We start from the raw sequence: 26063 nt of genomic DNA on the forward strand, positions 1-26063 counted from the left end.
TGTTTTTATTATTGTATTATTTGTCCAATAATTCAAATGAATTAATTGAATTTAATTAATTATCATTCCTTTATTCTACCTCCTTCATTCTTACTTTAGATTTCTTAAGTGTAAAAAATAAAAATAAATGACACCAGGAGTTGTGGGGTCAGAGCTTCTTTAGAAAGACTGAACAACAGTCTGGACTGTATTAAATCAGTTGTTGTGATGAGTCAGAGATCAGAGCTAGTACATTTATATTCCAGCCCACTCCTGCCTGTGCAGAGCAAAGACACATTATACAGCTGGAAACGCCACCGTTAGGCCTGTCACGAGAACTAATACTTCATGACCAAGTCGATGTTGAAATTTGAAGGACTACTTGATTTTGAATAGAACTTTAGGTAGTGGAAGTAGTGGAGATGGCTATGGTAGGGAGATGTGATGCCTCCAGGGCGGTCTTGGGCGTGAATAATAACTCTCCAACTGTTCTAGCCTGACATCAAACTGGAAGAGAGGAAGAGAAAAGAGAAAGGAGAAAACTAAAGCAACATGTGGAACAACAGCAGGGAGTGCAGGTGTACTGTAGCAACAGGTCCAACACAACCAGTGGGGGGGAAAAGAAAATCACTCTGAGACTGACGTGAATCATCAGTGACAAGCTGCAGATGAGCAGAAAACAGTATGTAAACACTGCTGCCACGGGAGGAAGCAGCAGCTCAGACACAAACAGCAGATCTGAGCGCAGTTACAGCCGAGTACAGTTTCAGTCCTTCACTTTTACATCAACGTGTCGTCGACATTTCCGCGTCCTCGTGCAGGCAAACTTACTAAAACCCTACAAAGTGGAGTAAATCGACAGGCGGCGAGAAGGAAACACACAGAGCTGAGGACAGAGCAGCAGAGTGAGAGAGAGGGAGCATGACTCAACAGTAAAACATCCAACACTGGTTAGCCCCCACATACCACAGCTTACTGCTCACACAGCAGTGGCAGAGACTCAGTGAGAGGCAGACGGGTGTATTTTTTGCCTTTTAAAGAGCCTGAGAGATATGATAACACAGAGCTATAAATACAGGAGTGTTTGACAGTCAACATGTCCTCAGTGTTTTATCACTTCTCCAAGGCTGTGCAGAAACATCTTCCATTATTGTTGAGAATGCTGTGAACAGGAAATGTCTTCTGTCCTCACCATAGTGTTCTCTCTCTCTCTCTCTCTCTCTACAGACTGCCTCGGTCTCACATTCCCAGATTTCCACACTTGATCTGAAACAGTCAGAGAATCCAGTCTCTAAAAAAACTGTGTGTGTCAGCAGAGTGAAGGCTGAACTATGTACAAGCCGTGAACACAGACGCTGTCCTGCAGATGGGACTGACTGACAACATCAGGTTCTGGTCTTCCTCTCTGTGCTCAGAACCCAGAACTACTATGCACCACCGCTGACTGAATTCTTTGGACCCTGACAGGGATGTGGACTGGAGTTTGCATGCAGAGCCTTGTTCTGTTCCACTTCCTGTTCACTGCTGATGCAAAAGGTCCATTTTCCAACCATCATTAGAACCAATCAACAACATCCAACCAGCTTTATCCACTTTACCACATCACAGTGTTCCACCAACTCAGAAACACCTGTCTTAGAAGAATAGTTCACCCAAAATTCAAATTGCACTCATTATCTACTCACCCTCATGTGGACTAAGGGCTGGGAGAAGTTTCAGAGTCCTCCGTGGCTTCTCTGAATTACAGGGGGTCTCGGCGTAGCAGTGCATGTCAATATAACGGTTGCAAATGGATACCACTTTTCTTCATAACAAAAAGACACACCAAAAAACATCCAAATACCTCCATGCTGCTCGTATGTAATGTCCGTCTTGTATTGAAGCCCCGAAATGTGAAATTGTTCAGAAAAAAATGAAATAAGTCTATATTTCAAGCTTGTTTGTTGGGAAGCTCCTCTTCCTGGTCCGTCCAAATCTCGCTTTTCGGGGCTTCAATACAAGACGGACATTACATACGAGCAGCATGGAGGTATTTGGATGTTTTTTGGTGTGTCTTTTTGTTATGAAGACAGTTGGTATCCATTTGCAACCGTTATATGGACATGCACTGCTACGCCGAGACCCCCTGTAACTCAGAGAAGCCACGGAGGACTCTGAAACTTCTCCCAGCCCTTAGTCCACATGAGGGGGAGTAGATAATGATTATAATATAAATTTCAATTTTGAGTGAACTATTCCTTTAAAGTCTCACTATCTGGAACAATTTCAAAAGACTTGGAAAGAGACTCTATCACAGTGATTTTCAACCTTGGGGTCGCCTGAAATGTCTAGTAACACCACACACAATCTTAAAGGGACATTGTGTAACTTCTCCTGTTATCTATTCACGAAAATCGATTATTTCGTTCAGTGGCAGCGTGACGGTAGGAAACCACGGAAACTCAGCGGAGACACCGGAGCTGTCGGCTCAGGTGGAGGTGGCGTCTGTGAAAAGTCACCGCGGTAACGCAGTGAGGAGGAATGGAGCGTTACACTGATGCTGCATTCACCTGCAGTCGGGCAGACGGCCGTAGGTAACAAACCAGATGTCATTTTAGTCACAGAAGTCCAGAGAAAGCCAGTAAAACGTGGGTCAGGTAAACAACACGACATCGCCATGACAACGTATTGTCACGTGTATTGTTTTGCCTCGTGCTGACGGACCACTTGTTTATGCCATTATGTGCAGCAGCTGTCGTCCGTCTGCCGTCTGCCCAATTTCACGTGAATGCAGCATGAAAAATACGATTGAGTTGCTTGCGATATACAACCGCAACGCTAGGTGGGAGGAATTCCTACACAATGTACCTTTAAACAACTGTGTTTTATACTTCCACTACCTCTAATATAAATCGAGTTCAAATAAAATGCAGCATATAAAAATATCTAAGCTGGTGCATCTTGATTGACGGCCGCGCCACGTGATCTCAGGGTCGACCGGAAATTTGTGATGTCAAAATGGGGTCACAAGCCAAAAAAGGTTGGGAACCACTGCTCTGTCAACATACAAAAGTCATTACTTATTTGTCACTAACAGGTTTCTATTCAGCTCCTAGCTCTCTTACAGACTCGTCTTAACACTGTGTTTGATCCAACTGACCACATGATCTTTCTGCAGACACTAGCAGACGTCTGTGGCATTAAAGGAACTGGACTAGGCTGGTTTTACTAGATTCCAGTGCTTTCACGTTAATAATGACTCTTCTATACAACCATTAATCATGGAGTTCCCCAAGGTTCTGTGCTTGACCCGATACTTTTCACCTTAGACATGCTTCCTTAATGCAATATTTTAAGGAAGCACAAGATAAACTTCTACTGTTACGCAGGCAACACCCAGCAATGGTAAGACTAACCAGTTGGTCAAAGTTCAGGCGTGCCTTTAAGACAAAGACCTCAGTAATTTCCTTACTTCTTAACTAAGATAAATCTGCATTTGTATTGTGCATTTCTAGTCTTAAAGGACAATTCCGGGCAAATTCAACTCGGGGGTGTATTTTCCTAACATTTTAGGTCTAAAAGAAGGAATCTGAAGATTTTCAGTTTAATCGCTCCTGTTTTGCGCTAGTTGTGACTGTCCCCGTGTCGCCACGGCAGCAATGAATGGGAGCGGATGCAAGTTCACACAAGTTTACATCCCTCAAAGCCGCAGTTTTTTTCCACAGACAGCGTCAGATGGCGACTCAAACATGCACCGAGAAGTTTATTTACTTCAAGCAAGCCGACATGTTTGTAAAACTAGATCTAATTCAAAGTCTCCCGGAGTCTCGCGCGAGACCAAAGTCGCTGTGCACGGTGTGTTCAGGTGCAGTGGGAAAGCTACCGTTTGTGTCATAAACACAGGAATATCAACTCTTGACTTGCTTCAAGTAAAAAAAACTTCTCGGCGCATGTTTGAGTCGCCACCTGACGCTGTATGAGTTGATATTCCTGTGTTTATAACACAAACGGTAGGTCCGACTGCACCTGAACACACCGAGCACTGCAACTTGGGTCTCGCGAGACTCCAGGAGACTTTGAATTAGATCTAGTTTTACAAACATGTCGGCTTGCTTGAAGTAAATAAACTTCTCGGTGCATGTTTGAGTCGCCATCTGACGCTGTCTGTGGGAAAAAAATGCGGCTTTGAGGGATGTAAACAGCCTAAGCAGCGGAACTTGCATCCGCTCCCATTCATCGCTGCCGTGGCGATGCGGGGACAGACACAACTAGCGCAAAACAGGAGACATTAAACTGAAAATCTTCAGATTCCTTCTTTTAGACCTAAAATGTTAGGAAAATACACCCCCCGAGTTGAATTTGCCCGGAATTGTCCTTTAACAATGACTCAAGAGTGATATACTCTAACTGACATTACACCCTTACAGTGCTACAGTACAAGAGCTTGGGGTCATCTTTGACCAGAACGTGACCTTTATCTCACACATAGACTAAAACAAGTCTCAAGGACAGCCCTCTTCCAGCTGCACAACAAAATTAGAAACACCCAGTCTAAAGAGGATGCTGAAAAACTAGTGCATACAGTTGCTACACTGCACGACTGTAATTGTTTATTATCAGGATGTTCCAATAAATCAGGGAACGCCTCCAGCTGATTCAACATGCTGCAGCATCAGCACTGACAGGAACCTGGAAAAGAGGTCACTGCCTCTCAGGAAAATCCAGAAGAAAATTCAAAGTCCCCCTCCTCACCTTTAAGGTCATTAATGGTCAGACACCATCATATCTCAGAGTTCATCGTTCCCTACCATCCCAACAGAGCACTGTGCTCTCCAAATGCAGCTCTACTTGTTGTTTCTAGTGTTTTTGTGAGAATAACTGGAGGCAGAGCCGTCAGCTGTCAGACTCCTCTCTCCTGAGGAACCAGCTCACAGTCTGTAGTCAGGCAGACACCCTCCATACATCCAAGATCACCAGTCAAACTCATTCATACTGCATTCATACTCAAACAGTTTGACCTGCATTTGTATCTCACAGTTCTGATAACATGCCAGTGTCACATCATAGCAAATACTTGAGGCTAAAATACAACACAAAACCACGTTTACACCATGTTAACTATTGATAAAGTGAATACACCTATGGGTATACATTTCTCAGTTAATTAACTATTTTCTCTCTATCTCCCTCCCTCTCTCTCTCATCCTTTCCCCTGTGAAATATCTTGGGATAATGTGTCATTTGGCACTTAATAAATAAAATTGAACTGAGTCATTCAAAATAAGTCATACTATATGACATACGGTATAGTACTATATGTATTATAGTATAAGTAGCCTAAGTATATTAGGATATTTTAGTATATTAACAATCAATGCAAACGTAAGGAAAACAACAATATGAATGGGGTGAAGAGGTGAAATGCTGCCCCCCATGAACGTGGAGAAGGCAGCAGTGCAGAAATGTGTAAATGCAGAAAAGTGGAAATAGATAGGCTAGCATTTTTCATCACTAAGATGAATGTATTTATTTGTGTAAACTTCATTCAGTTCCTTTCTTTCTTTCTTTCTTTCTTTTTTTGCACTAGCCTACAACTTTCTTCTCTGAGTGGATGCTTCCAGAGTGTTTCCTGTTGAGTTCATATCTCCTGAGGGGAACACTGATACTACTTTGAGTTATGAGGCAGTCAGCTCAGCACTGACCCAGCTCAGACCGTCAGTGATGAGTCTGTTGTGTGGATGATGATGTCCTCTGTCCTCTGCTCCACCACGGGCCTGTCCTGTCCTGTCCTGTCCTGTCCTGAACTGAGTGAGGAGGACAAACTCCCAGAAACGGGTCCACCTCAAACCCGTGACAATGACACCATATGGGGCGGTGCACGGAGTGTGTTTGTTAGCCGATGTCACTAAAATCACAACTGTGCGCAGCCCCAGACACACACACACACACACACACACACACACACACACACACACACACACACACACACACACACACACACACACATACACAAACTACACACAAACTACACACTACACACACTAACTTCCTGTGTACTTTCTCCAGCAGACTGAGCCAGAACCCTGACACACTGAGCCAGAACTTCTCCAGGGTTCGTGTGTCCAACATGAACTTTACACAACAGTACACAAACAGCTTCCATCCAGTGGTCTGGACCGAGTGAGTCTGCAGCTGCACGGAGCTGCAGCGACCGCAGAGCAGCACACATAGTTGGGTCGGTCGTTGAGCAAACGTCCGGGGAACAGAAACACAGGCAGCTAGTTACCATCAGTGCAGACTAGAGTTTGTCCCAGCTCTCTGGGCCAGGATCGTCTTCTTACCTAGTTACAAGTCGGATCTGTCCCTCCTCTTCTCGGGTCACTGTGCAGATCTTCACCGGGAACCGCTCCGCATCTCCGCCGTCCTCACTGCGACGCGACAATAGACCGGGATCCCATTTCTGTCCCGTACGATCCGTGGAGCAGACGGACTTTGGTGGGGTCCATGCTGAGAGTCAGCCTGGCTGCTGCGACGTCAATCTCCACGAACAACGGGGGGGAAGATGCCATTTCCGGTGATACTTTTCAAAACAAAGGTCTGTGTGGTGACAGGATGAGTGGCTAGACTTCCTGGAATATCACTGTAAAACACGCTCAATTCACTTCCACAGTGTTCAGAAAACCTTTTAATTCTGTCTGGTTTACGGTTTTCATTTGACACGAACACAGAGGAAAAAAAACTCATTAGTTATTTCTATATTAAATAAAGATCCGACGATAGGCCTACAATAAAGTTCCTAAATAAATGCAATTTGAAAAATGCTATTTCCCCATTCATTTATTCATGTATTTATTTCCATTTCTGCTATTATTCATTTATGTATCCATATGCTTTTGGTAGGTGGTGAATATATAAATAGATAAACAGCTATTATTCATTTATGTATCCATATGCTTATTTGGTAGGTGGTGAATATATAAATAGATAAACAGAAATTGCACTTTCCATTTCAAAAATAAATTAATTTTTGCATGTATTTTCTCATTTTGTACTTGTTTTTGTCCCTCATATCTCAAACCTACCATCAGGGGGCAACTCCATCACTTGCAATAATAAGTCTTTATTATAAGACTTTTTTCTTTCTGATCTGTTACCCTTTGCAATAGCACCGGTGGTTTGAGGGACACCAGCAGCGCTCCTGTGATCCTGTTGTTTTTAATAAGTCTTTATTGTATTGAAGTCCATGGTTAAATGGTCCTACTTCTTAGATGATTTATTAGGCTACCTCAGTAACACTTCAATAATAGGTTGATGGTCTCCATCGCTAGTTTGAAGTCTTCTTCAATATAATGTGATATTAACATTTCAAATTATGGTGCCATTTAAAAGAAAATGTTCAAAAAAGAAAATAAAAAATGTTCAATAAGCTGTGAAGGGCTGTGATGATGATGATGATGATGATGATGATGATGATGATGATGATGATGATGATGATGATGATGATGAAGATGAAGATGCCAGAAAGTCACTCCCATTTCAGCTTCCAAGAGGACAGAAGTTAGTAACTATTCTCTGTCTCTGATATTGATAGGTTCAGTGTTTTACCCTTGGCTTCATATCTGCTGTTGACACATTAATATTTATTAAACAGTAATTACTGTAGGGTGTATCAACTCTAGCACAGCCTCCACATCCACAGCAAAAAGTATTTACCTGTTCATTGACCCTTCATTGTCCATGTTCTTGGATAGAAACTTTTAATCACATCTATTGTTGTTTAGCTTAACATATCCACACAACACTATAAGTATTAGTCTTTTTTAGAATTCACACCAAATATGATTGTAAATAACAAAGTATCTCAAAGGAGTTTTAAGTGGAAAAGTAACTGGACTTGGTTATTTGTCTGGGAAGACGTTCCACCTCTCATCCAAGAGGCTTCATCAGTTCATGCTCGCATCTGTGAGCATGAATGAGCATGAACTGATGAAGCCTCTTGGATGAGAGGTGAAACGTCTTCCTAGACAAATAACCAAGTCCAGTTGCTTTTCCACTTAAAACTCCTTTGAGATACTATGACCTGGATAAATGAGAATATGCACAGGCCTATCAACAAAGTAAAAGCAAGAGCAAGGAAGAGACACTGTATAATGTTACAGCTAAGTGTTACATCAAAAAAACAATGACAAAAAGACTGGTTGTGTTTGGATCTAAAGAAAATCATTTAGACTTAATGTTAGTAACAAACTGTCTCATGTGACCATTTCACTGCTGCTGAAGCCGGCCTTCAATGACTCTGCAAAACACTGTTTACAAAGCTGTGAGCCCTGACAGTCTCACACTGGTCTGGGTGATGCCAGAAAAGGTGATCTACACGTGTCAGCGCTGCAGATGGAGTCGATGCAGGTCCTGCTTCATCACTGAAAGAGGTTGTAGGAGTCCACAGACCATGGCTGCATGGAAATCACTGTAACATAGAGAATGTATCTCATTGTACACACATTTCTCCTGACTGGATTCAGTAGTTACACAGGAAAGGGTGACCTCTGGTGGTCAATGAAGAGACACCCATGTCAAAGCAGAGTGGTGCTGGAACAACTAATGGTATTCACCAGACTGAGTCTTCTTTAAAGGGATAGTATCATTTTTTTTAGTGGGGTTGTGTGATCTACAAATAGCCCATAAGTACTTAAATTGCAGTAGAAGACTCTCTGCACTCCTCCCGTTAGCAACGCCAGCCCATAGCCCTGCCCAGAGATTTACAACTTGTATTGTGAACAGACCCAAAGAAACGGCCTATTTTCGCGGCCTAAAAGAGGTTTTACCTGAAAAAGTGCAGGGAGGAGTGCAGAGAGTCTTCTACTGCAATTGAAGTACTTATGGGCTATTTGTAGATCATACAACCCCACTTTTAAAAAAAAATGATAGTATCCCTTTAAGGCACTAACAACCTTCCTGAGAGTCATATTCAGAGCTTACATCCTGATCAGCGGTGTGGTAGCAGCAGGTTTATTGCTCATCATCAATCATCTGCATTTATGACAAAACAATAGAGATTAGATTAGATAATACTTATTTATTATTATTTAATAGAGTAGATCATCTCTTTGTGGACACATAGTGCACACTGGCTGATAAGATAGAGCCATTACAGTTACTGTACTGTAGCTGCTGCACACACCTTCTGTCATATTGCTTTGAACCTGGAGAAGAACGACGACAAGTTTCATGAAGTTTACACTTCATCTTGTATTAAGTATTGACACAGTGGACACTACTGGTGATGCGGGAAGGGCCCCCATTATTTTACGTGTGTAGTGTGCATATTGGGCAAACCGGTAGGCTACTGAATAAATGCCAATAAGATGTTGATCTGCTGAGGAAACTGGAGGTTTTACGGTCTCCGGCCCTATGCTCAGGTACCTCTCACTCAGGTCATGGAAGAGGCCTGTGACCAAACCGACAATTCTTCCTATTGTCTTGCCAAGGAGGATATCACCTGTGATGTTGATAAAAAAGTTCTCTGGCTACATCCAGCTACGAAGAGATAATGTCTAGATTTTTTTTTTTTTTTTTTTTTTACTATAATTGTTACCTTAACTGGATATAGTATTTTATGTTTGATATGTTGCTGAACTCAGTGTTGTAATAGCATCAGGGCCGTTGCTAGGAATTCTGGGCCCCCTTAAAAAATACTAGAGTGGGCCCCTACCCCCTAACTTTTCCAGTTTTTTTTCTTAGACTACGTATGTATTATCATTTTTTATTTAGCCTACTTTGTTTTGATGCTAATGCAGCGTTACTATGAGTATTAGTCAGGGTCTTATGCAGAATAAATCAGTCATACAAAGATTAGACTACTGGGTTTTTTTGTGGGCCCTACTGGGCGCAGGGCCCCTAGAATTATCATCACCTTTCTCCCCTATACAACGGCCCTGAGTAGCATGAAAACTGGGACATGATTTGTTGACATGTTGACTGATTTGGGTATATGGAGAGAAATAAATGATATTTTCAAAACCCTTAACACACGTCTGCATAACCAACATGTATCTCAGCTAAACAGTTCATTTCACTACCCACTATTGACAAGACACTTCACAGGTCTCATTTATCCACAACACAGGAAACAAGTCTCACTTAGGGAGAAAACACTGCCACTCTTAACACACTAAACTACAAAAATACTAACAGAGAGCATGACAGAAATTACATTTAATCTCTTAAATTTGAATATTTTTATTTTTCAGATAAATCAGAAAAAAACAAAGATGTCAGCATTTTATTAACTGCACTAAATTATTGTATATTGGAACAAGAATAGATCAGCAACACAGCATTTTTCTTCAATTCCATGTACTGTATTGTGCATAGTAAGTTACAGTTCTTAGGAAAAATAAACTTTTCGGTAAATAAAGAAAGAAGCAGAATCACAAAATTCCTTATATTTAAATTCCAAAGAAAAATGTACACAAAAACATTTTCCACCTCCTCTCTTGTGCATTAGGCCACATGTTCTCATCAACATCACCAACCAGTAGAACGCTGTCCAGTCGCATTTTGTATGAAAGCAATTAAAAGTGATTCATGGTTTACTCCAATTTTGCTTGTGATTACTTGATTAATTGATGGAAAAATCGATAAAATACTCAATTACATAAATTATCGATTGCTGCAGCCATACTCCAGAGTCTCTAGTCTACAATGTGGACTGTTCAGAAAACCACAGAGATACTCCACTCCTGAATCCTGCAGCTTGTTCCACTCAGGTTCAGGTGTCTCAGGTAGGAGGGGTTGGACTGCTGCTCCCCAATCTGAATAAAGAATAAAATAAGTAAATTGAGGAAAAACTTTAGTGAAGTCTTACAATGTTCAACATTACAACACATTACACTAATAGCACCATTTCCAAGACAATAATACTTTACCTAAGTCCGGTATATAATAGCACTATGTCATAAGAGTAGTAAAGCAACAACCGTGTCGCCCTCAGTCTGATTTCTGCTTTCAGGGCTCTTCACCGAGGAAAAGCAACACTAATGTAAATGTGCGTTTGTCTTCTCCATTAGTCACTTTCTTTCTTAGATTGTATTTCTTCTGCTGAGCAACCAGGCTTTTTCTTTGTATTAAAATCCACCTCTGAACCATGTCTGGAGCGTTTGTTTCTACAGTACCTGTGGCTCCATCATCATCATCCATACATTTATCAGAAATTCACTGACTCAAGTTTTCAAAGAAAACAAATGCGTAAGGCTGAACAAATGTATGGAAAAACATGTTCAGTGAAGCAGCTGATGAAGCACAGAAACATAAAACCTGTCGACTGACATAATATATTTAACCTGCTCAGATTTCTTCAACATGCTGAAACCAGCAGCAACACAACTGCTTATCAAGACATGTCGGCTTTCAATGTTTCACTACAAACATCACAGAGCATCAGGGAAGTGGAGGAGCCACCAGCTATTGACTATAGATCGGTTATTGTCTGACAAATTAAATGTGTTTCTGTAGTTGAGGTGAAGACTGAAGAGAAATAGTGACTGGACTAAAATCAGAGAAGAAGAAAACAGGTGTCACCATGACGACACTTTGTGTGGATTAGTGTAATATCAGCCTCATGTCTGCAGGTCAGTATCAACACAACTTTTACATCACATTCATCTCAGCACAGAAATAAAACAGAGTCTGACCTCAGAGTCTTCAGTTTACAGTCTGGACTCTCCAGAAAACCACTCAGATGCTCCACTCCTGAATCCTGCAGCTTGTTTCCACTCAGGTCCAGGTGTCTCAGGTGGGAGGGGTTGGACTTCAGAGCTGAGGCCAGAAAAAAACAGCTGGAATCTGACAAACTGCAGCCCCTCAATCTGAATAAAGAATAAAAGAAGTCGATAAATTCATTGACAGTTGATCAAGCGTGTCCTGATCAATGTTCTGTGTCTAAAATGAGTAAATGGACTTTGTCCCTCTGTATTGTGAATCATCATAATGTCTGTGACACACATCATCCACATGAAGAAGATACATTCATTGATAATGTAGCTGATGTTTCAGATGTTCAGATGTCTAAAATGAGTATAAGGACTTTGTCCTTCTGTTATTGTGGATATTATGATGTGGCCTTCTACACACATCATTCATATGTTAGCACAGATTCATCAGCTGCTGTTGACTTTACGAATACAAATACAAAAAAATTATTATCCACAGAGTGGAAATTCCTCTTTGGTTTCACCACCATAGACATGTCTCACAGCAACAGAACACATAAATTATAATGACACAATAAAAAACATTTCAAGGATAGAAAAATATATAAAATAGCCTACGGCAATCTTTAGGGCAATCTGTCAATATACAATTAATATCTGATCAGATGTGTTGGACTAAACACCGACTACAACACTCTGATTCAGGTCTGATGCTGGTCTCAAGAAACCAAAACGAAACACAGCCTACAACCAACATACAAGGTTGAAGTAAAGTGATCAGACCATTAATTATTGATGAGTAAAACAAGCAGTAAGTGAAGAATCAGACTCAATCTGAGAGAAGGACTACTGAAAAAACTATTTAACCCCTTCAGACCCGCATTTTTTTGGCTGAGCAAAAAAAAAAAATTTTTATGTATTCTGACTCCTCTCAAACATAAAAACAAAGTGGAAAAAAAACATTTTTGCTAACTCATGTTTTTAATAGTATTTTTTCATGTCCATTCCAATGGACGCCAGGACTAAAAGGCTGTAAAATGTCAGAAAAACTTATGAAAAATAAGGTTGTGTTTTTCCACATAGTAATCAATCAGTTATGACCTAAACATCTGGAACTGGATGTTTGCATGGTTTTGAGTTTGTGTGCAGTTCTAAACATGTACATCAACATGATAGAAGCCTGCAAGAAGAGAGGAGGATGTCGTACCTGTCACAAAAGATGTGTTTTTTCATGTATAGTCTTCATCTGGTAGCCTCGTTGTTTTCATCATAATCTGGCATGTCAACCATGTCATACTGTACTTTAGGTAGAATATAGGTACAGTGGCAAGAAATAGTATGAACCCTTTGGAATTTCCTAGTTTTCTGCATTAATTGCTTTGCTTTCCATTGCAGGCCTGACGTTTGCCACTCCACAACACTAATGGGAAAATATTTTGTCGACTGTTGAAACTAAGATTTAATTTTTTGTATTTATTTTTTAAAGTAAAAGTTTATCAAGACTTCCTACAGGATAATGTCAGAGTGGCTGTCCACTATCTGAATTCAGTAGAATAGCGTGATGCAGCAGGACAATGAGCCTAAACATTGAAGTAAATCTACAACCAAATCTAGAGTAGCTTCAAAAAAAGAAAATCCACCTTTGGGAATGGCCCAGTCAGAGCCCAGACCTGAATCCAATAGGGATGCTATGGAATGACCTCCATTCACACCAGACATCCTAAGAACATGGCTGAGCTGAAGCAGTTCTGTAAGGACCAATGGTGTTGTGCAGTTCTGATCTGCAGCTACAGGAAACGTTTGGTTGAGGTTTTTGCTGCCAAAGGAGGTTCAACCATGTATTAAATCCAAGGGTTCACTTACTTCTTCCACCTGCACTGTGAATGTTTATTGGACATGTTCAATGAAGACATGAAATATTATAATTGTGTGGAATTAAGCTCATCGTGTTTGTTTATACTTGTGACTTAGATCTAGATCGGATCACATTGAATGGCTAATTAATGCAGAAAACTAAGAAATTCCATATTTTTTTGCCACTGTATACAGTATATTGTTTGATGTCTTCATAGGGTCTATGGGATGATCCTCATCAATTGGAGCATTCTAAAAAGGACGTGCCCATGATTGTAGCGAATGGCCTGTGACGCCACTTGATTTCTTCCTTCCTTGCTACTGTCATCTCCTCCTGTCCTCCTCTTTCACTATACTGTCTGTCTCCTCTATCTCAATCTCATCTGCCACATAAGTTCTTCTGGCATGCATGTACTGTAACCTCTCCACTGTCCCTCTCTGAATCTAATAACAAAACAATCACATTTGAACTCATTTTATGTATTCTCACTCTCGAATACTTATCCATTCCATTTAGATAAGACATTAAATTGATGAAAACCACATACTAACAATTATAAACTGTCTTAATTTCTAAACTTAGGCCTACCACCTATCTCACTCCTGGTAACATCCTCCTCATTGCCTGAATTCAAGGAGTCAAGTTCAGATTTACGAGACGTTTAAGGGAGTCTTTGACACTCATTATTATGATTATGAGAACATTATGAACAAAAAATATATATTAAAAATGTTATAATCATGAATAAATAAACTGTTACACCATGCTTTACCTATGAAAAGCTTACAGGTATTTTGTTTCTTTATATACTGACACTAAGCATTTGAGTGTTGGCTTACCTCGCCTAACTCCTGATGTCCACTGCAATGGACATTGGACTTTGAAAAAATCCTACAAATTAATGATATGATATTTGTTTAAAATAACTTCAAATATTATGACTTGTAACAGTTAAAAGTATACTGACAGCAAATTGCTTTGGCCAGCATGAACATAAATTTATATTTTTGACTGAAAATGGGCGCTTCCTCCTCCCTCTCTGCAGTCGGTCCACCATGCTTGTCTTGTCCGATGTCTGTCACTCTCTCAGAGTGTGCTCAAAGTCATAACATGATTGTGGTTGGATAATCAGGACCCAATCAGTAACTAGCATTGCTGACATCATTGAATTACAGAGTATTTATTTGTTTAGAGACAGAAATATGTCATGTCCATTCCAATGGACGCAGGGTCTGAAGGGGTTAAAATGTCCTTTATCAAAGTCTGCACTAAAGTTCTGAGTGAAGATCAATCAGGTTCAGTTGTGGGACAAAGATCTTAGATCTAAAACAGAAACAGTCAGTGAACTGACCCCAGAGTCTCCAGTTTACAGTCTGGACTCTCCAGAAAACCACTCAGATGCTCCACTCCTGAATCCTGCAGCTTGTTTCCACTCAGGTCCAGGAGTCTCAGGTGGGAGGGGTTGGACTTCAGAGCTGAGGCCAGAATATAACAGTTGAAATCTGACAAACTGCAGCCCCTCAATCTGAATAAAGAATAAAAGAAGTCGATAAATTCATTGAGTTGATCAAGCGTGTCCTGATCAATGTTCTGTGTCTAAAATGAGTAAATGGACTTTGTCCCTCTGTATTGTGAATCATCATAATGTCTGTGACACACATCATCCACATGAAGAAGATACATTCATTGATAATGTAGCTGATGTTTCAGATGTTCAGATGTCTAAAATGAGTATAAGGACTTTGTCCTTCTGTTATTGTGGATATTATGATGTGGCCTTCTACACACATCATTCACATGTTAGCACAGATTCATCAGCTGCTGTGGACTTCAGGTCAGTCTGTCAATATACAATTGATATCTGATCAGATGTGTTGGACTAAACACCGACTACAACACTCTGATTCAGGTCTGATGCTGGTCTCAAGAAACCAAAACGAAACACAGCCTACAACCAACATACAAGGTTGAAGTAAAGTGATCAGACCATTAATTATTGATGAGTGAAACAAGCAGTAAGTGAAGAATCAGACTCAGTCTGAGAGAAGGACTACTGAAAAAACTATTTAAAAGATCAATCAGGTTCAGTTGTGGGACAAAGATCTTAGATCTAAAACAGAAACAGTCAGTGAACTGACCCCAGAGTCTCCAGTTTACAGTCTGGACTCTCCAGAAAACCACTCAGATGCTCCACTCCTGAATCCCGCAGCTTGTTTCCACTCAAGTCCAGGAGTCTCAGGTGGGAGGGGTTGGACTTCAGAGCTGAGGCCAGAATATAACAGATGAAATCTGACAAACTGCAGCCCCTCAATCTGAATAAAGAATAAAAGAAGTGAGATGAGGACAAAACTTTTTGTTGACAGTATCCTTTGTTTCATGTTGGCTTTGAATATTTCACTACAAAAATCACAGAACATCAAGAAACAGGTAGAAACACCAGCTATTGTTTATAGATTGTCTGGCAAATTAAAAGTGTTTCTGTAGTTGAAGTTAAAGGAGAATTCGGTCATTTTCTAAGTAATTCTCTACAGCTCTAGGTCCCTGAGTGCGACCATAGGTAAGAATCCGAGAAGAATATGTGCAGACCGGACCTAGCTCTCCTCCTGCTAGCTGCGCTACACTGCAGTTAAACAATGAAGTAATGAGGGCAGATCTTCTAACCGCGACTTTGGCCTCTATTATGCTCAAAATATCACTACAGATGTGTGCATAATTCTGTTACTGTAATATGAGAGAGCAGTGTTAACTGTGTGTTTTTATCACGTATCTGTTTACTCTAGCTTCCAGGGTAGACCTTACTAGTCGATTGTCGAGGTCCTGACTGTTTCCATAACAACAAAGACAAAAATGTGAGGAAAACATGGATTTAGGAGGGGAAAAAAGATTTTGGATGGGAAAAAAAGCAGTTATATTCATATTGATGCTTTACTTCATTGTTTAACTGCAGTGTAGCGCAGCTAGCAGGAGGAGAGCTAGGTCCCGTCTGCACATATTTTTCTCGGATTTTTTCCTATGGTCGCACTCGGGGACCTAGAGCTGTAGAAAATGACCAGAATTCTCCTTTAAAACTGAAGAGAAATAGTGACTGGACCAAAACTAGAGAAGAAGAAAACAGACGTCACCATGACAACCCTCATATGATTGCAGGTCAGTATCAACACAACTTTTACATCACATTCATCTCAGCACAGAAACAAAACAGAGTCTGACCTCAGAGTCTCCAGTTTACAGTCTGAACTCTCCAGAAAACCACTCAGATGCTCCACTCCTGAATCCTGCAGCTTGTTTCCACTCAGGTCCAGGAGTCTCAGGTGGGAGGGGTTGGACTTCAGAACTGAGGCCAGAATATAACAGTTGAAATCTGACAAACTGCAGCCGCTCAATCTGAATAAAGAAGAAAATAAGTGAGTTGAGGACAAAGTTCTTTGTTGACAGTTTCATCATCTTTCCAGAGCTGAAGAAAGTCAAACAGCTGAAGCAACAGAATGGTTCAAACAGTCACATACAGAGAGAAAACAGCTCATTAATATTAATGAGAACTTGCTGCTGCTTTACCACAGATGCAGTGATTCTCCCTCTTAAAGCTATAGTGCATAACTTCTGTCTACCCTTCTACATCATTCTAGATAATTACAAAAAAACTGCGGGCACTGAAACATTGTGTCTGGCAGAGAAGGCTGAGGTCACATGAGGTTGCAGCTACCGACAGGTGAAGGATAATCACCTGCTGGCGCTGACTGTGGCTGAGGCTGCGGTCAAACATTCCTGTTCACTTCCAGTCAATGTGAGTGAAGGGGTGAATAAAAGATGTGCTTCCTGTGGCAAAGCAAATCTGCAACTTGGCTCAAGAGGGTCTGGCTGCAGACCTCCACTGTCAGGGCCCTTCCTTGCAGACCTCCACTGTGAGGCCACCTCCACTGTGGGGACGGAAGTTGATTCGAAGCTTTTCAAAATAAAAGCGAATAAACCGGAAGCATGTATTTGTGAAGTTTTTTTTAATTTAAACATGAAGAATAAGAAAAAGTGGTCAATAATGGACAAACGCTGGGCTTAACTCATTGAGTGCCACGCTCCTTTCCAAAGTTTTAGTCAAGTGTACCGGCAATTTAGACCATTTTTGACTTTTTATGTAGAGCCATAGTGTATTCTATATTATTGCCACCAACCCATACTGTAGCTCAATTGAAAGGTGAAACTTTATGCTTCAAATGGCCACAAACCGTTTGTTTCTACGTGCCTCCGTTCCTGAGAAAAGTCAAGCTAAACATGGCTGGGTTTCACCAAAATCCCTCCTTTTTTTCTAGAAAAGGAGATAGAGCGTCTTTTATGAAAGGTGCTCTGTTTGTGTCTGTCGCTCTTCTGACACTCGCATTTCTGGATCAAAGGGCTCGTATAAGATAAATATATACAACAATTGTTGTTCTATTCACAAAACCACCATCGGGGGCGGGGGGGGGGCGCCACTAAACAACAATAACACAGACACACCGTGCCGTGTCACAGCCTCTAGCCGCGGAATGTGAGGGTCTGTCGGCCACAGCGGCTCGGGAACACCGGTCCCGCCGGTGGTCGCGGTCCTTCTGTGGTACGGGTCGGTGACGGCGGTCTGCTTTGGCCCAGAGACCATCAGATTTTACCGCGGGAGGACTTCGGGGAGGACACGGTGTTGCTCCAGATGAAGACCGGGCGGGACTGTCGGCTGAGAGCTTCCTGGTTCAGCTCCCAGCTGCTGCAGCCTCGCGGGTGAGAGCAGAGCAGCTGCGCTGCATCCACATGCAGAACTCCGTTTGAAAAAGCCAAGTTATGATAAAAACTTCCAGATCATGAGCTGTCATGTGACTTTGATCGTCATCTATTTCAGTTCTCCTCGTCGTAGAGTCCCCAAATTTACATATAATGTGTATTAAAGTGTCTATTTTCATAATTTAAAAAAAAAAGCAAAAAACGTAAAATCTCGTTTTTGGCACTCAACGCATGGGAACGAAAAACGAGAAATTCCGTGGTTGGCACTCAATGAGTTAATATATGAATAACATTCAAACTAAATTGGCTATACCGTGTGTGTGTGTGTGTGTGTGTGTGTGTGTGTGTGTGTGTGTGTGTGTGTGTGTGTAACGGAGGTCCGCGGGTGGTTAGCGGTACTCGAGTTAAACTCACTCACCCTTAAAAGACGTGGTAACCAATGTGCAGAGTGCCCGTTGAGCTTTTGGCAAAATGGTTAGCATCGTTGTCCGCGGTGTTGGGGACCCGGGTTCGAAACCCATTCAGGACAGGGCACAGAACAATTGATATATACTTTATTTTTTGGGGCTTTATTTTATATAATGTAGGTAAATATAATTTAAAAGCGAGTATACCAGGAGGAACCTATATATTTTCTAGTTTCCCATATGACCATACTTTATTTCTTGGGGCTTAAAGCAGTACTAAAGAACTTTCAGTTTTGGTTGAGTTTGGCGGCGCCTGTGGACCAAAGCGGTAGTGTTTTGCCTGAAGGAAGACTCCATTTCCCATGAACACTAGCGTGTAGCCCTGTAAATATCCTGCATTAAAATTAACAGAAGACATCAAAACTAAGTTTCTGTTTCCAGTGGATCATTTCAAAGTGAAAACACAAACATAATCCATTGCTAAAGTGCTGTTTTGCCTGTTCCCTCCTTGTTGTGACTCGCAAAAGTGAAAGTGAAACTTAAGTGAGAGCAGGGTTCCTACCATGCTCCTCAAAGCTGCTTAGTGCCAGAGAAAGAGATACAGACCCCCTCAGACCACGACAGAGGTGTCATTCAACTTGTTGTAAGTCGATGTATCATCACAAAAGTTATGAAAATATTTTATGAAGGTTGAAAAGTTACTTAGTGCTGGTTTAATAATGTAAATATGATTTATGTGTTCAATCAACTTCCGTCCCCACAGTGGAGGTGGTCTCACAGTGGAGGTCTGCAAGGAAGCGCCCAGACAGTGGAGGTCTACAGCCAGACCCCTCTCACTTGGCTTGGTGTGGAGTTAACCAAAGGGTTGGCACTTCACAGTCACTGGCTCCGCCTGTGGTCAGAGTGGAAACTACCAAGGGAGTGGATTTGACTACACGCAGGCGTAGCTCACAGTCGGCCATAATGGAATGGGCAACTTGCTCTGACTCTGGCTGCAGTTACAGTGCAGTAGATGGTGTTCCAGTCATCTTCACTAAAAAAAACTATTCATAACTCTGTTAAAAATACAGTAAATCACTATGAGCGGGTGGGGGTGGGGGGGTGGGGGTTGTTGTTTATATTTGTATTACTCCTGATCATTTATACTTTTGAATTTATGTACTTTGTACATTATCTTTGTATGTACAAATATAAATAAAAAGACTTGGAGCAAAAAAAAAATTATAATAAATCAGTATGTAGCTATTACTTTAAAGCAGAAGTAAGCGATCCGGTCGTTTGGGCTAATGCTGCGTTCCAGGCAGGCTTTTGAAACAGTAAATTACAGCTTCAAGTCACAACTTACGACTTTGTAGTGTTCCAGGCAACCCACTCGTGTTTTTCCGACCTGTTTTACCTGTGAAAGTCACTATAACGGCCACTCGTAACTTCCGACCCGTGAACTCGTACCAGATCAAACTGGTACGACTTCACAGGTCGGAAAAACACGAGTTACGGGCTGCCTTGAACGCACCATAACAGTCCTCGTCCCTACGTCGCCACATTCACGGCGTCCCTTGGCTGCACACACAGCCCTGCATGCCGTTCTCTCTCCTCATTGGATAAAAGCTGTAGGATACGAGAAATGTTTTCTCCTCGGCTCAGAGCAGAGCAGAGTGACTGACAGACCCGTGTTTCAGACCAAACACTCTAAGTGATTGCTGTCGGAAGATGTAACTATTTAAGACTTATATTAACACAAATATATCACTTACTTCTGCTTTAACTATTTGCATAATCTCACTATAATGTTACTTTTATAAAAAATAAGTACATGTTCAAAATTATCCTTTTTTAAGTATGCTGCATCATAACTGCATAGACGTTCATAAAAAAAAATCAAACCGTTCTGAAATCGGACAAAAACTGAGCAAATGGTGGTCATTATAGCAGAACATGCACCATAGGCTTAATGCTCTGAGGGAGAGAGTTGCCCATCCCACGATGGCCGCCGTACTGGCTACGCTGTGTCATTGGGCAGCAGCGGCGGGTGAGTCATCTAGGCTTCTTATATACTGTATATCTATGGAAACTACCACTGCGTCCCAGTGCCATGATTCGTGGGTGTACAGCCAGACCACCGTGACCTCCCCTTAGCTTACCAGCTAGTGAAGTTACTCTGTTGGCTCATGTAGCATTAGCTCCTCCAGCTGGGCCGCAGCAGCGATGAAGCGGTGCCGTTACAATATGCTCCAGTACCGCTTCTCATCACAGTCCGTAATTTCATTTTTAAATGACAGATTTTTTTTTTCAGTCAGTCATTTTAAACAACTGTAGTTTCTGTAGTTGAGGTGAGGTCTGAAGAAAAATAGTGACTGGACCAAAACCAGAAAATAAGAAAACAGATGACCATGACCACCCTCAGTGTGGATTAGTGTAATATCAGCCTCACATCTGCAGGTCAATGTCAACACAACTTTTACATCACATCATCTCAGCACAGAAATAAACAGAGTCTGACCTCAGAGTCTTCAGTTTACAGTCTGTACTCTCCAGAAAACCACTCAGATGCTCCACTCCTAAATCCTGCAGCTTGTTTCCACTCAGGTCCAGGTGTCTCAGGTGGGAGGGGTTGGACTTCAGAGCTGAGGCCAGAATAAAACAGCTGAAATCTGACAAACTGCAGTCCCTCAATCTGAATAAAGAATAAAAGAAGATATATTCATTAACAACTATTTAGATGTGTCTTGATCAATAATCAGTGTCTAAAATGAGTATAGGGACCTTCTCTTTTCTGGATATTATGATCAGCATAGATTCATCAGCAGCTGCTGACTTCAGTCTGTCAATCTACAAATAATATCTGATCAGATGTGTTGTACTAAGCACTGACTACAACACTGTGATTTAGTACTGAACTGGATCAAAGTTCAAAGGTCCAGTTCTGATCCAGGACTACGGTATTTGTCCTTCTTGGTCCTGATCTCAGGAAACAAAAACAAATAGATAAAACCAACTGAATAATTGAACACACACACACACACACGATTGGTGAAGCTTGAAGTAAAGTGATGATCAGACCATTAATTACTGATGAGGACTGAGTGAAATTTGCTGAAAGTGAATAATCATTCTCAGTCTGAGAGAAGAACAACTGGAAACATGAGGCAACAACTATTTAACATGTCTTTCATTCATTAAATCAAAGTCCATGCTAAAATAACAGAAACAGTCAGTGAACTGACCCCAGAGTCTTCAGTTTACAGTCTGGACTCTCCAGAAAACCACTCAGATGCTCCACTCCTGAATCCTGCAGCTTGTTTCCACTCAAGTCCAGGAGTCTCAGGTGGGAGGGGTTGGACTTCAGAGCTGAGGCCAGAGTATAACAGCTGAAATCTGACAAACCGCAGTCCCTCAATCTGAATAAAGAATAAAAGAAGTGAGATGACAAAGCTTTTTGTTGACAGTGTCCAGTGTTTCATTGAGTTGAAGAAGGTTTAGATATAAAAAGTTTAGAAAATGAAAATCAAACAGATGAAGCAACAGGATGCAGGTTCAAACAGTCACATACAGACAGAAAACAGATCATTAATATTAATGAGAAAGTCTTGCTGCATTAACAGCAGTGACTCTGCCTCTTAAACTCTGCCAGCTCCACCTGTGGTTCCATCTATACAAACTCATGTTAGGTAGCCACATTTATCAGAAATGTCCTGACGGTGCTCAAATTTTCAAAGAGAAAAACACCAAGGCTGAACAAATGTATAGAAAGTTAGAAACACATGTTCAGTGAAGCAGCTGATGAAGTACAGAGACATACGACCTGTTGACTGACATTAATCTGCTCTGATTTCTTCAGCGTGCTGAAACCAGCAACACAACTGCTTATTAAGACATGTCGGCTTTCAATGTTTCACTACAAACATTGTAGAGCATCAGTGAAGTGGAGGAGCCACCAGCTATTGACTATAGATCGGTTATTGACAAATTACCGGTAAATGTGTTTCTGTAGCTGAGGTGGTATCTGAAGAGAAATAGTGACTGGACTAAAATCAGTGGAGAAAACAGATGTCACCATGACGACCCTCGGTGTGAATTAGCTTAATATCAGCCTCATGTCTGCAAGTCAGTATCAACACAACTTTTACATCACATTCATCTCAGCACAGAAACAAAACAGAGTCTGACCCCAGAGTCTCCAGTTTACAGTCTGGACTCTCCAGAAAACCACTCAGATGCTCCACTCCTGAATCCGGCATGTCGTTTCCTCTCAGGTCCAGGAGTCTCAGGTGGGAGGGGTTGGACTTCAGAGCTGAGGCCAGAATATAACAGCTGAAATCTGACAAACTGCAGTCCCTCAATCTGAATAAAGAATAAAAGAACTGAGATGAGGAGAAAATTCTTTGTTGACAGTTTCATCATCTGTTCAGAGCTAAATAAAACCTGCTGACTGACATATTTAACCTGCTTAGATGCAAAGTAGTAAAAATAAAACTGAGTCTGACCTCAAAGTTTCCAGTTTACAATGTGGACTCTCCAGAAAACCACTCAGATGCTCCACTCCTGAATCCTGCAGGTCTTTTCCTTTCAGTTCCAGATGTCTCAGGTGGGAGGGGTTGGACTTCAGAGCTGAGGCCAGACTATAACAGCTGAAATCTGACAAACTGCAGTCCCCCAATCTGAATAAAGAATAATAAATAATAAATTCATTGACATTTGACCAGATGTTTCCTGATCAATGATCAGTGTCTAAAATGAGTATAGGGATTTTGTTGTTGTTAATCATCATAATGTGGCCTTCTATAGCCTACACATCATACACATGTCAGAACAGATTCTGAGGATGAGGGAGTCTGATTTTCTCTGTGCAGCTACAGCACTTAAAAAACATTCAAAGGACTTGGATTCACACCTGGATCTCTTTGTCTCATCTCCTGACAGTAGAGTCATGTGATAAGAGGCTGCTTCACAGACATTGTAGACAGGAACTGAACTGCTTTAATGTCAATGTGAACATGAGCTGAAGTTTCCTTTCTATGGAGGCCCAGTATTGATGTTAATGAGCCGTCAGTCAGTACGTTTACATACTCAAAATTCGATTTTGGAGTCTAATCGGACTTCTGTCCTTGTCCCAGTTTACATACAACTGAGAAAACCGCTTTATAGCGCTGCAGCTGAGCAATTGGCGCGGTATAGCGTGTGTCTATGTGCGGGCAGAGATGAGGGATGGTGTTTTCTCTTTTTTAAATAATAATGCTAGCGTTTCACCATCTCTCATCTCTGCCAGTCAGCCTCTCAACCTGCCGCCTCTCTTGTGCAGGCGCACCGCACGTAGACATACGTGAGAATTTTTTTTTTCCTCTGTTAAAGGGGACCTATTATGCTTTTCCAGCTTTTCAGACTTTCATATATGTTTATTAAAATGTTGGATAATGGTTCTAGACGCCGTGGAAGTGTCATATCATGAGGTTAATGCATTTGGAGGTAAACCCTGCTAGATAATTGGGATTTCTCTGCACACCGTGTTACACTCGGTTGCACTGACTTTTTTTTTACATGAGGTCGCGTCGACGTCATGGCGTGCCGGACTCCCCTACATGGTCATGCCGAGGTCTCTGCTCCAGCCCATAGACCGGCCCCGCCTCCTCCCATGCTGCTCTGTTGTGGCTGGGGTCACAGCGGAGAGCGGACTACTTCCTGCTTTTTCCCTGCATGTTGTAGCGCTGTAGCGTCACTTTACAGAGTTTTATTCAGAAGTTTACGCCGACGTTTCATATAAGTGAAGCTCTACCTGTGGGAGCAGAGACGTACCGCTGGAACGCTGGAACGACGTAACACCGGTTCGACGTAACGCTGTAGCGCCGGAGCACCGGAGCTGCAGCGGCTCTTCACATAGGCAGAGCCCGTCTGCAGGCCTCCTGTCAGTGTCAGTAAACACCTTGAGTCACTGTCTTTAGAAACTAAAGACCAAGTCCGAAACCTTGGCGTGCTGATAGACTCAGATCTGACCTTCAACAGCCATATCAAATCAGTCACCAAATCAGCCTTTTATCAACTTAAGAACATATCCAGAATTAAGGGTTTTATGTCCCAAACTGATCAGGAGAAGTTGATTCATGCTTTTATCTCCAGTAGACTAGACTACTGTAACGGTCTTCTGACTGGTCTCCCCCAAAAAATTATCAAACAGCTGCAGCTCATTCAGAACGCTGCAGCTCCAGTTTTAACCAGAACAAAGAGATCACATCACATCACCCCGGTTCTTAAGACCTTACACTGGCTCCCAGTCAGCTACAGAATAGATTTTAAAGTTCTGCTACTGGTTTACAAATCACTGAATGGTTTAGGTCCAGAATACATGAATGACATGTTAGTAGAGTATAAACCCAGTAGAGCTCTGAGATCTACTGACTCAGGTCGGATAGTGGAGCTCAGAGTTCAGACCAGACATGGTGAAGCAGCATTTAGCTGTTATGCTGCACACAAGTGGAACAAACTACCAGCAGATCTGAAATCAGCCCCAACTGTAAGCACTTTTAAATCCAGGTTAAAAACATTTCTCTTTTCACGTGCTTATAGCTGAGCTCTTTTAAGAACTTAAAATGTATCTATTTTCTTTTATTTTACATTTATTTGCTCTTGCTTTTAACTCTGTTTTTAGTGTTTTGTTTGTTTTTATTCTGTCTTATGCTTCTTTTTTTAATGTTTTGTCTTTATGTAAAGCACATTGAGTTGCCTTGGTATGAAATGCGCTATATAAATAAAGATGCCTTGCCTTGCCTTGCCTTGCCTTGCCTTGCCTTGCCTCGCCTCGCCTCGCCTCGCCTCGCCTCGCCTCGCCTCCTTGGCTGGGCCGACGTCCGTGCTCATCGCGGTGGAGAAAACGATCGCTAATAAACATACCCGCAGGTTTTTTAGCCGTGTGGTTATTCTTTTTAGGAGATAAATGTTGGTCTCATTGATGAAATCTTACAATTGTGGCAGTTGGATTAGTTTGAATGAAAAGTGAAGCTGTGAGAAGGAGGAGGAGAGGAGAGGAGCAGTGCTGCGGAGCTCTGTAGTCTATGTGCACAAATCACCACATTTACATCAATAAATAACTGTTTTACAATGAACTGACCAGTCTGCATATATTTTTAATTTATTTTATTAAGTTATATTACATGTAAGTGTACATGTTAAGTTATATTACATTTATGCAAATCTATGCAAATTTGGTCATGTTAACAAAGAATTTCAAAAAACTTGTAATACATTTTTTGCTTGTCTTAATGTAAGTAATAAACTCAGTAATTTTCATGGAGATATCTAAAGGTTAAACATTTTACCCTATTCATGTGAGAAAAATAATGAATAGGCGTTTGAATGGGCTATATTTGGGTCTTTTTCGAAACTTTCCCCTAATGGGAT

General features: G+C 41.4%; 2 protein-coding genes across 3 annotated transcripts in view; both read right to left on the minus strand.

The window, feature by feature from the left end:
- Positions 1-6496, minus strand: part of LOC310987493 (uncharacterized protein) — a 102986-nt gene extending 96490 nt beyond the window's left edge. For both annotated transcript variants that reach the window (XM_083973776.1, XM_083973775.1), the window contains exon 1: positions 6300-6496. The gene's annotated coding sequence lies outside the window, so the exon portion shown is untranslated. The remainder of the gene's footprint in view (positions 1-6299) is intronic.
- A 4242-nt stretch (positions 6497-10738) lies between these two features.
- Positions 10739-17287, minus strand: LOC310987274 (uncharacterized protein; the record flags this gene model as incomplete). The annotated part of the gene is made up of 5 exons (XM_083973464.1): positions 10739-10772; positions 11652-11825; positions 14876-15049; positions 15663-15836; positions 17232-17287. 5 exons carry the CDS (start codon positions 17285-17287, stop codon positions 10739-10741), a joined length of 612 nt encoding a protein of 203 aa, XP_083829590.1.
- Between the last annotated feature and the right edge of the window lie 8776 nt (positions 17288-26063).

The sequence above is a fragment of the Trachurus trachurus genome (assembly GCF_905171665.1).
Source record: "Trachurus trachurus genome assembly, chromosome: 6".
In the NCBI taxonomy this organism is placed as follows: domain Eukaryota; kingdom Metazoa; phylum Chordata; class Actinopteri; order Carangiformes; family Carangidae; genus Trachurus; species Trachurus trachurus.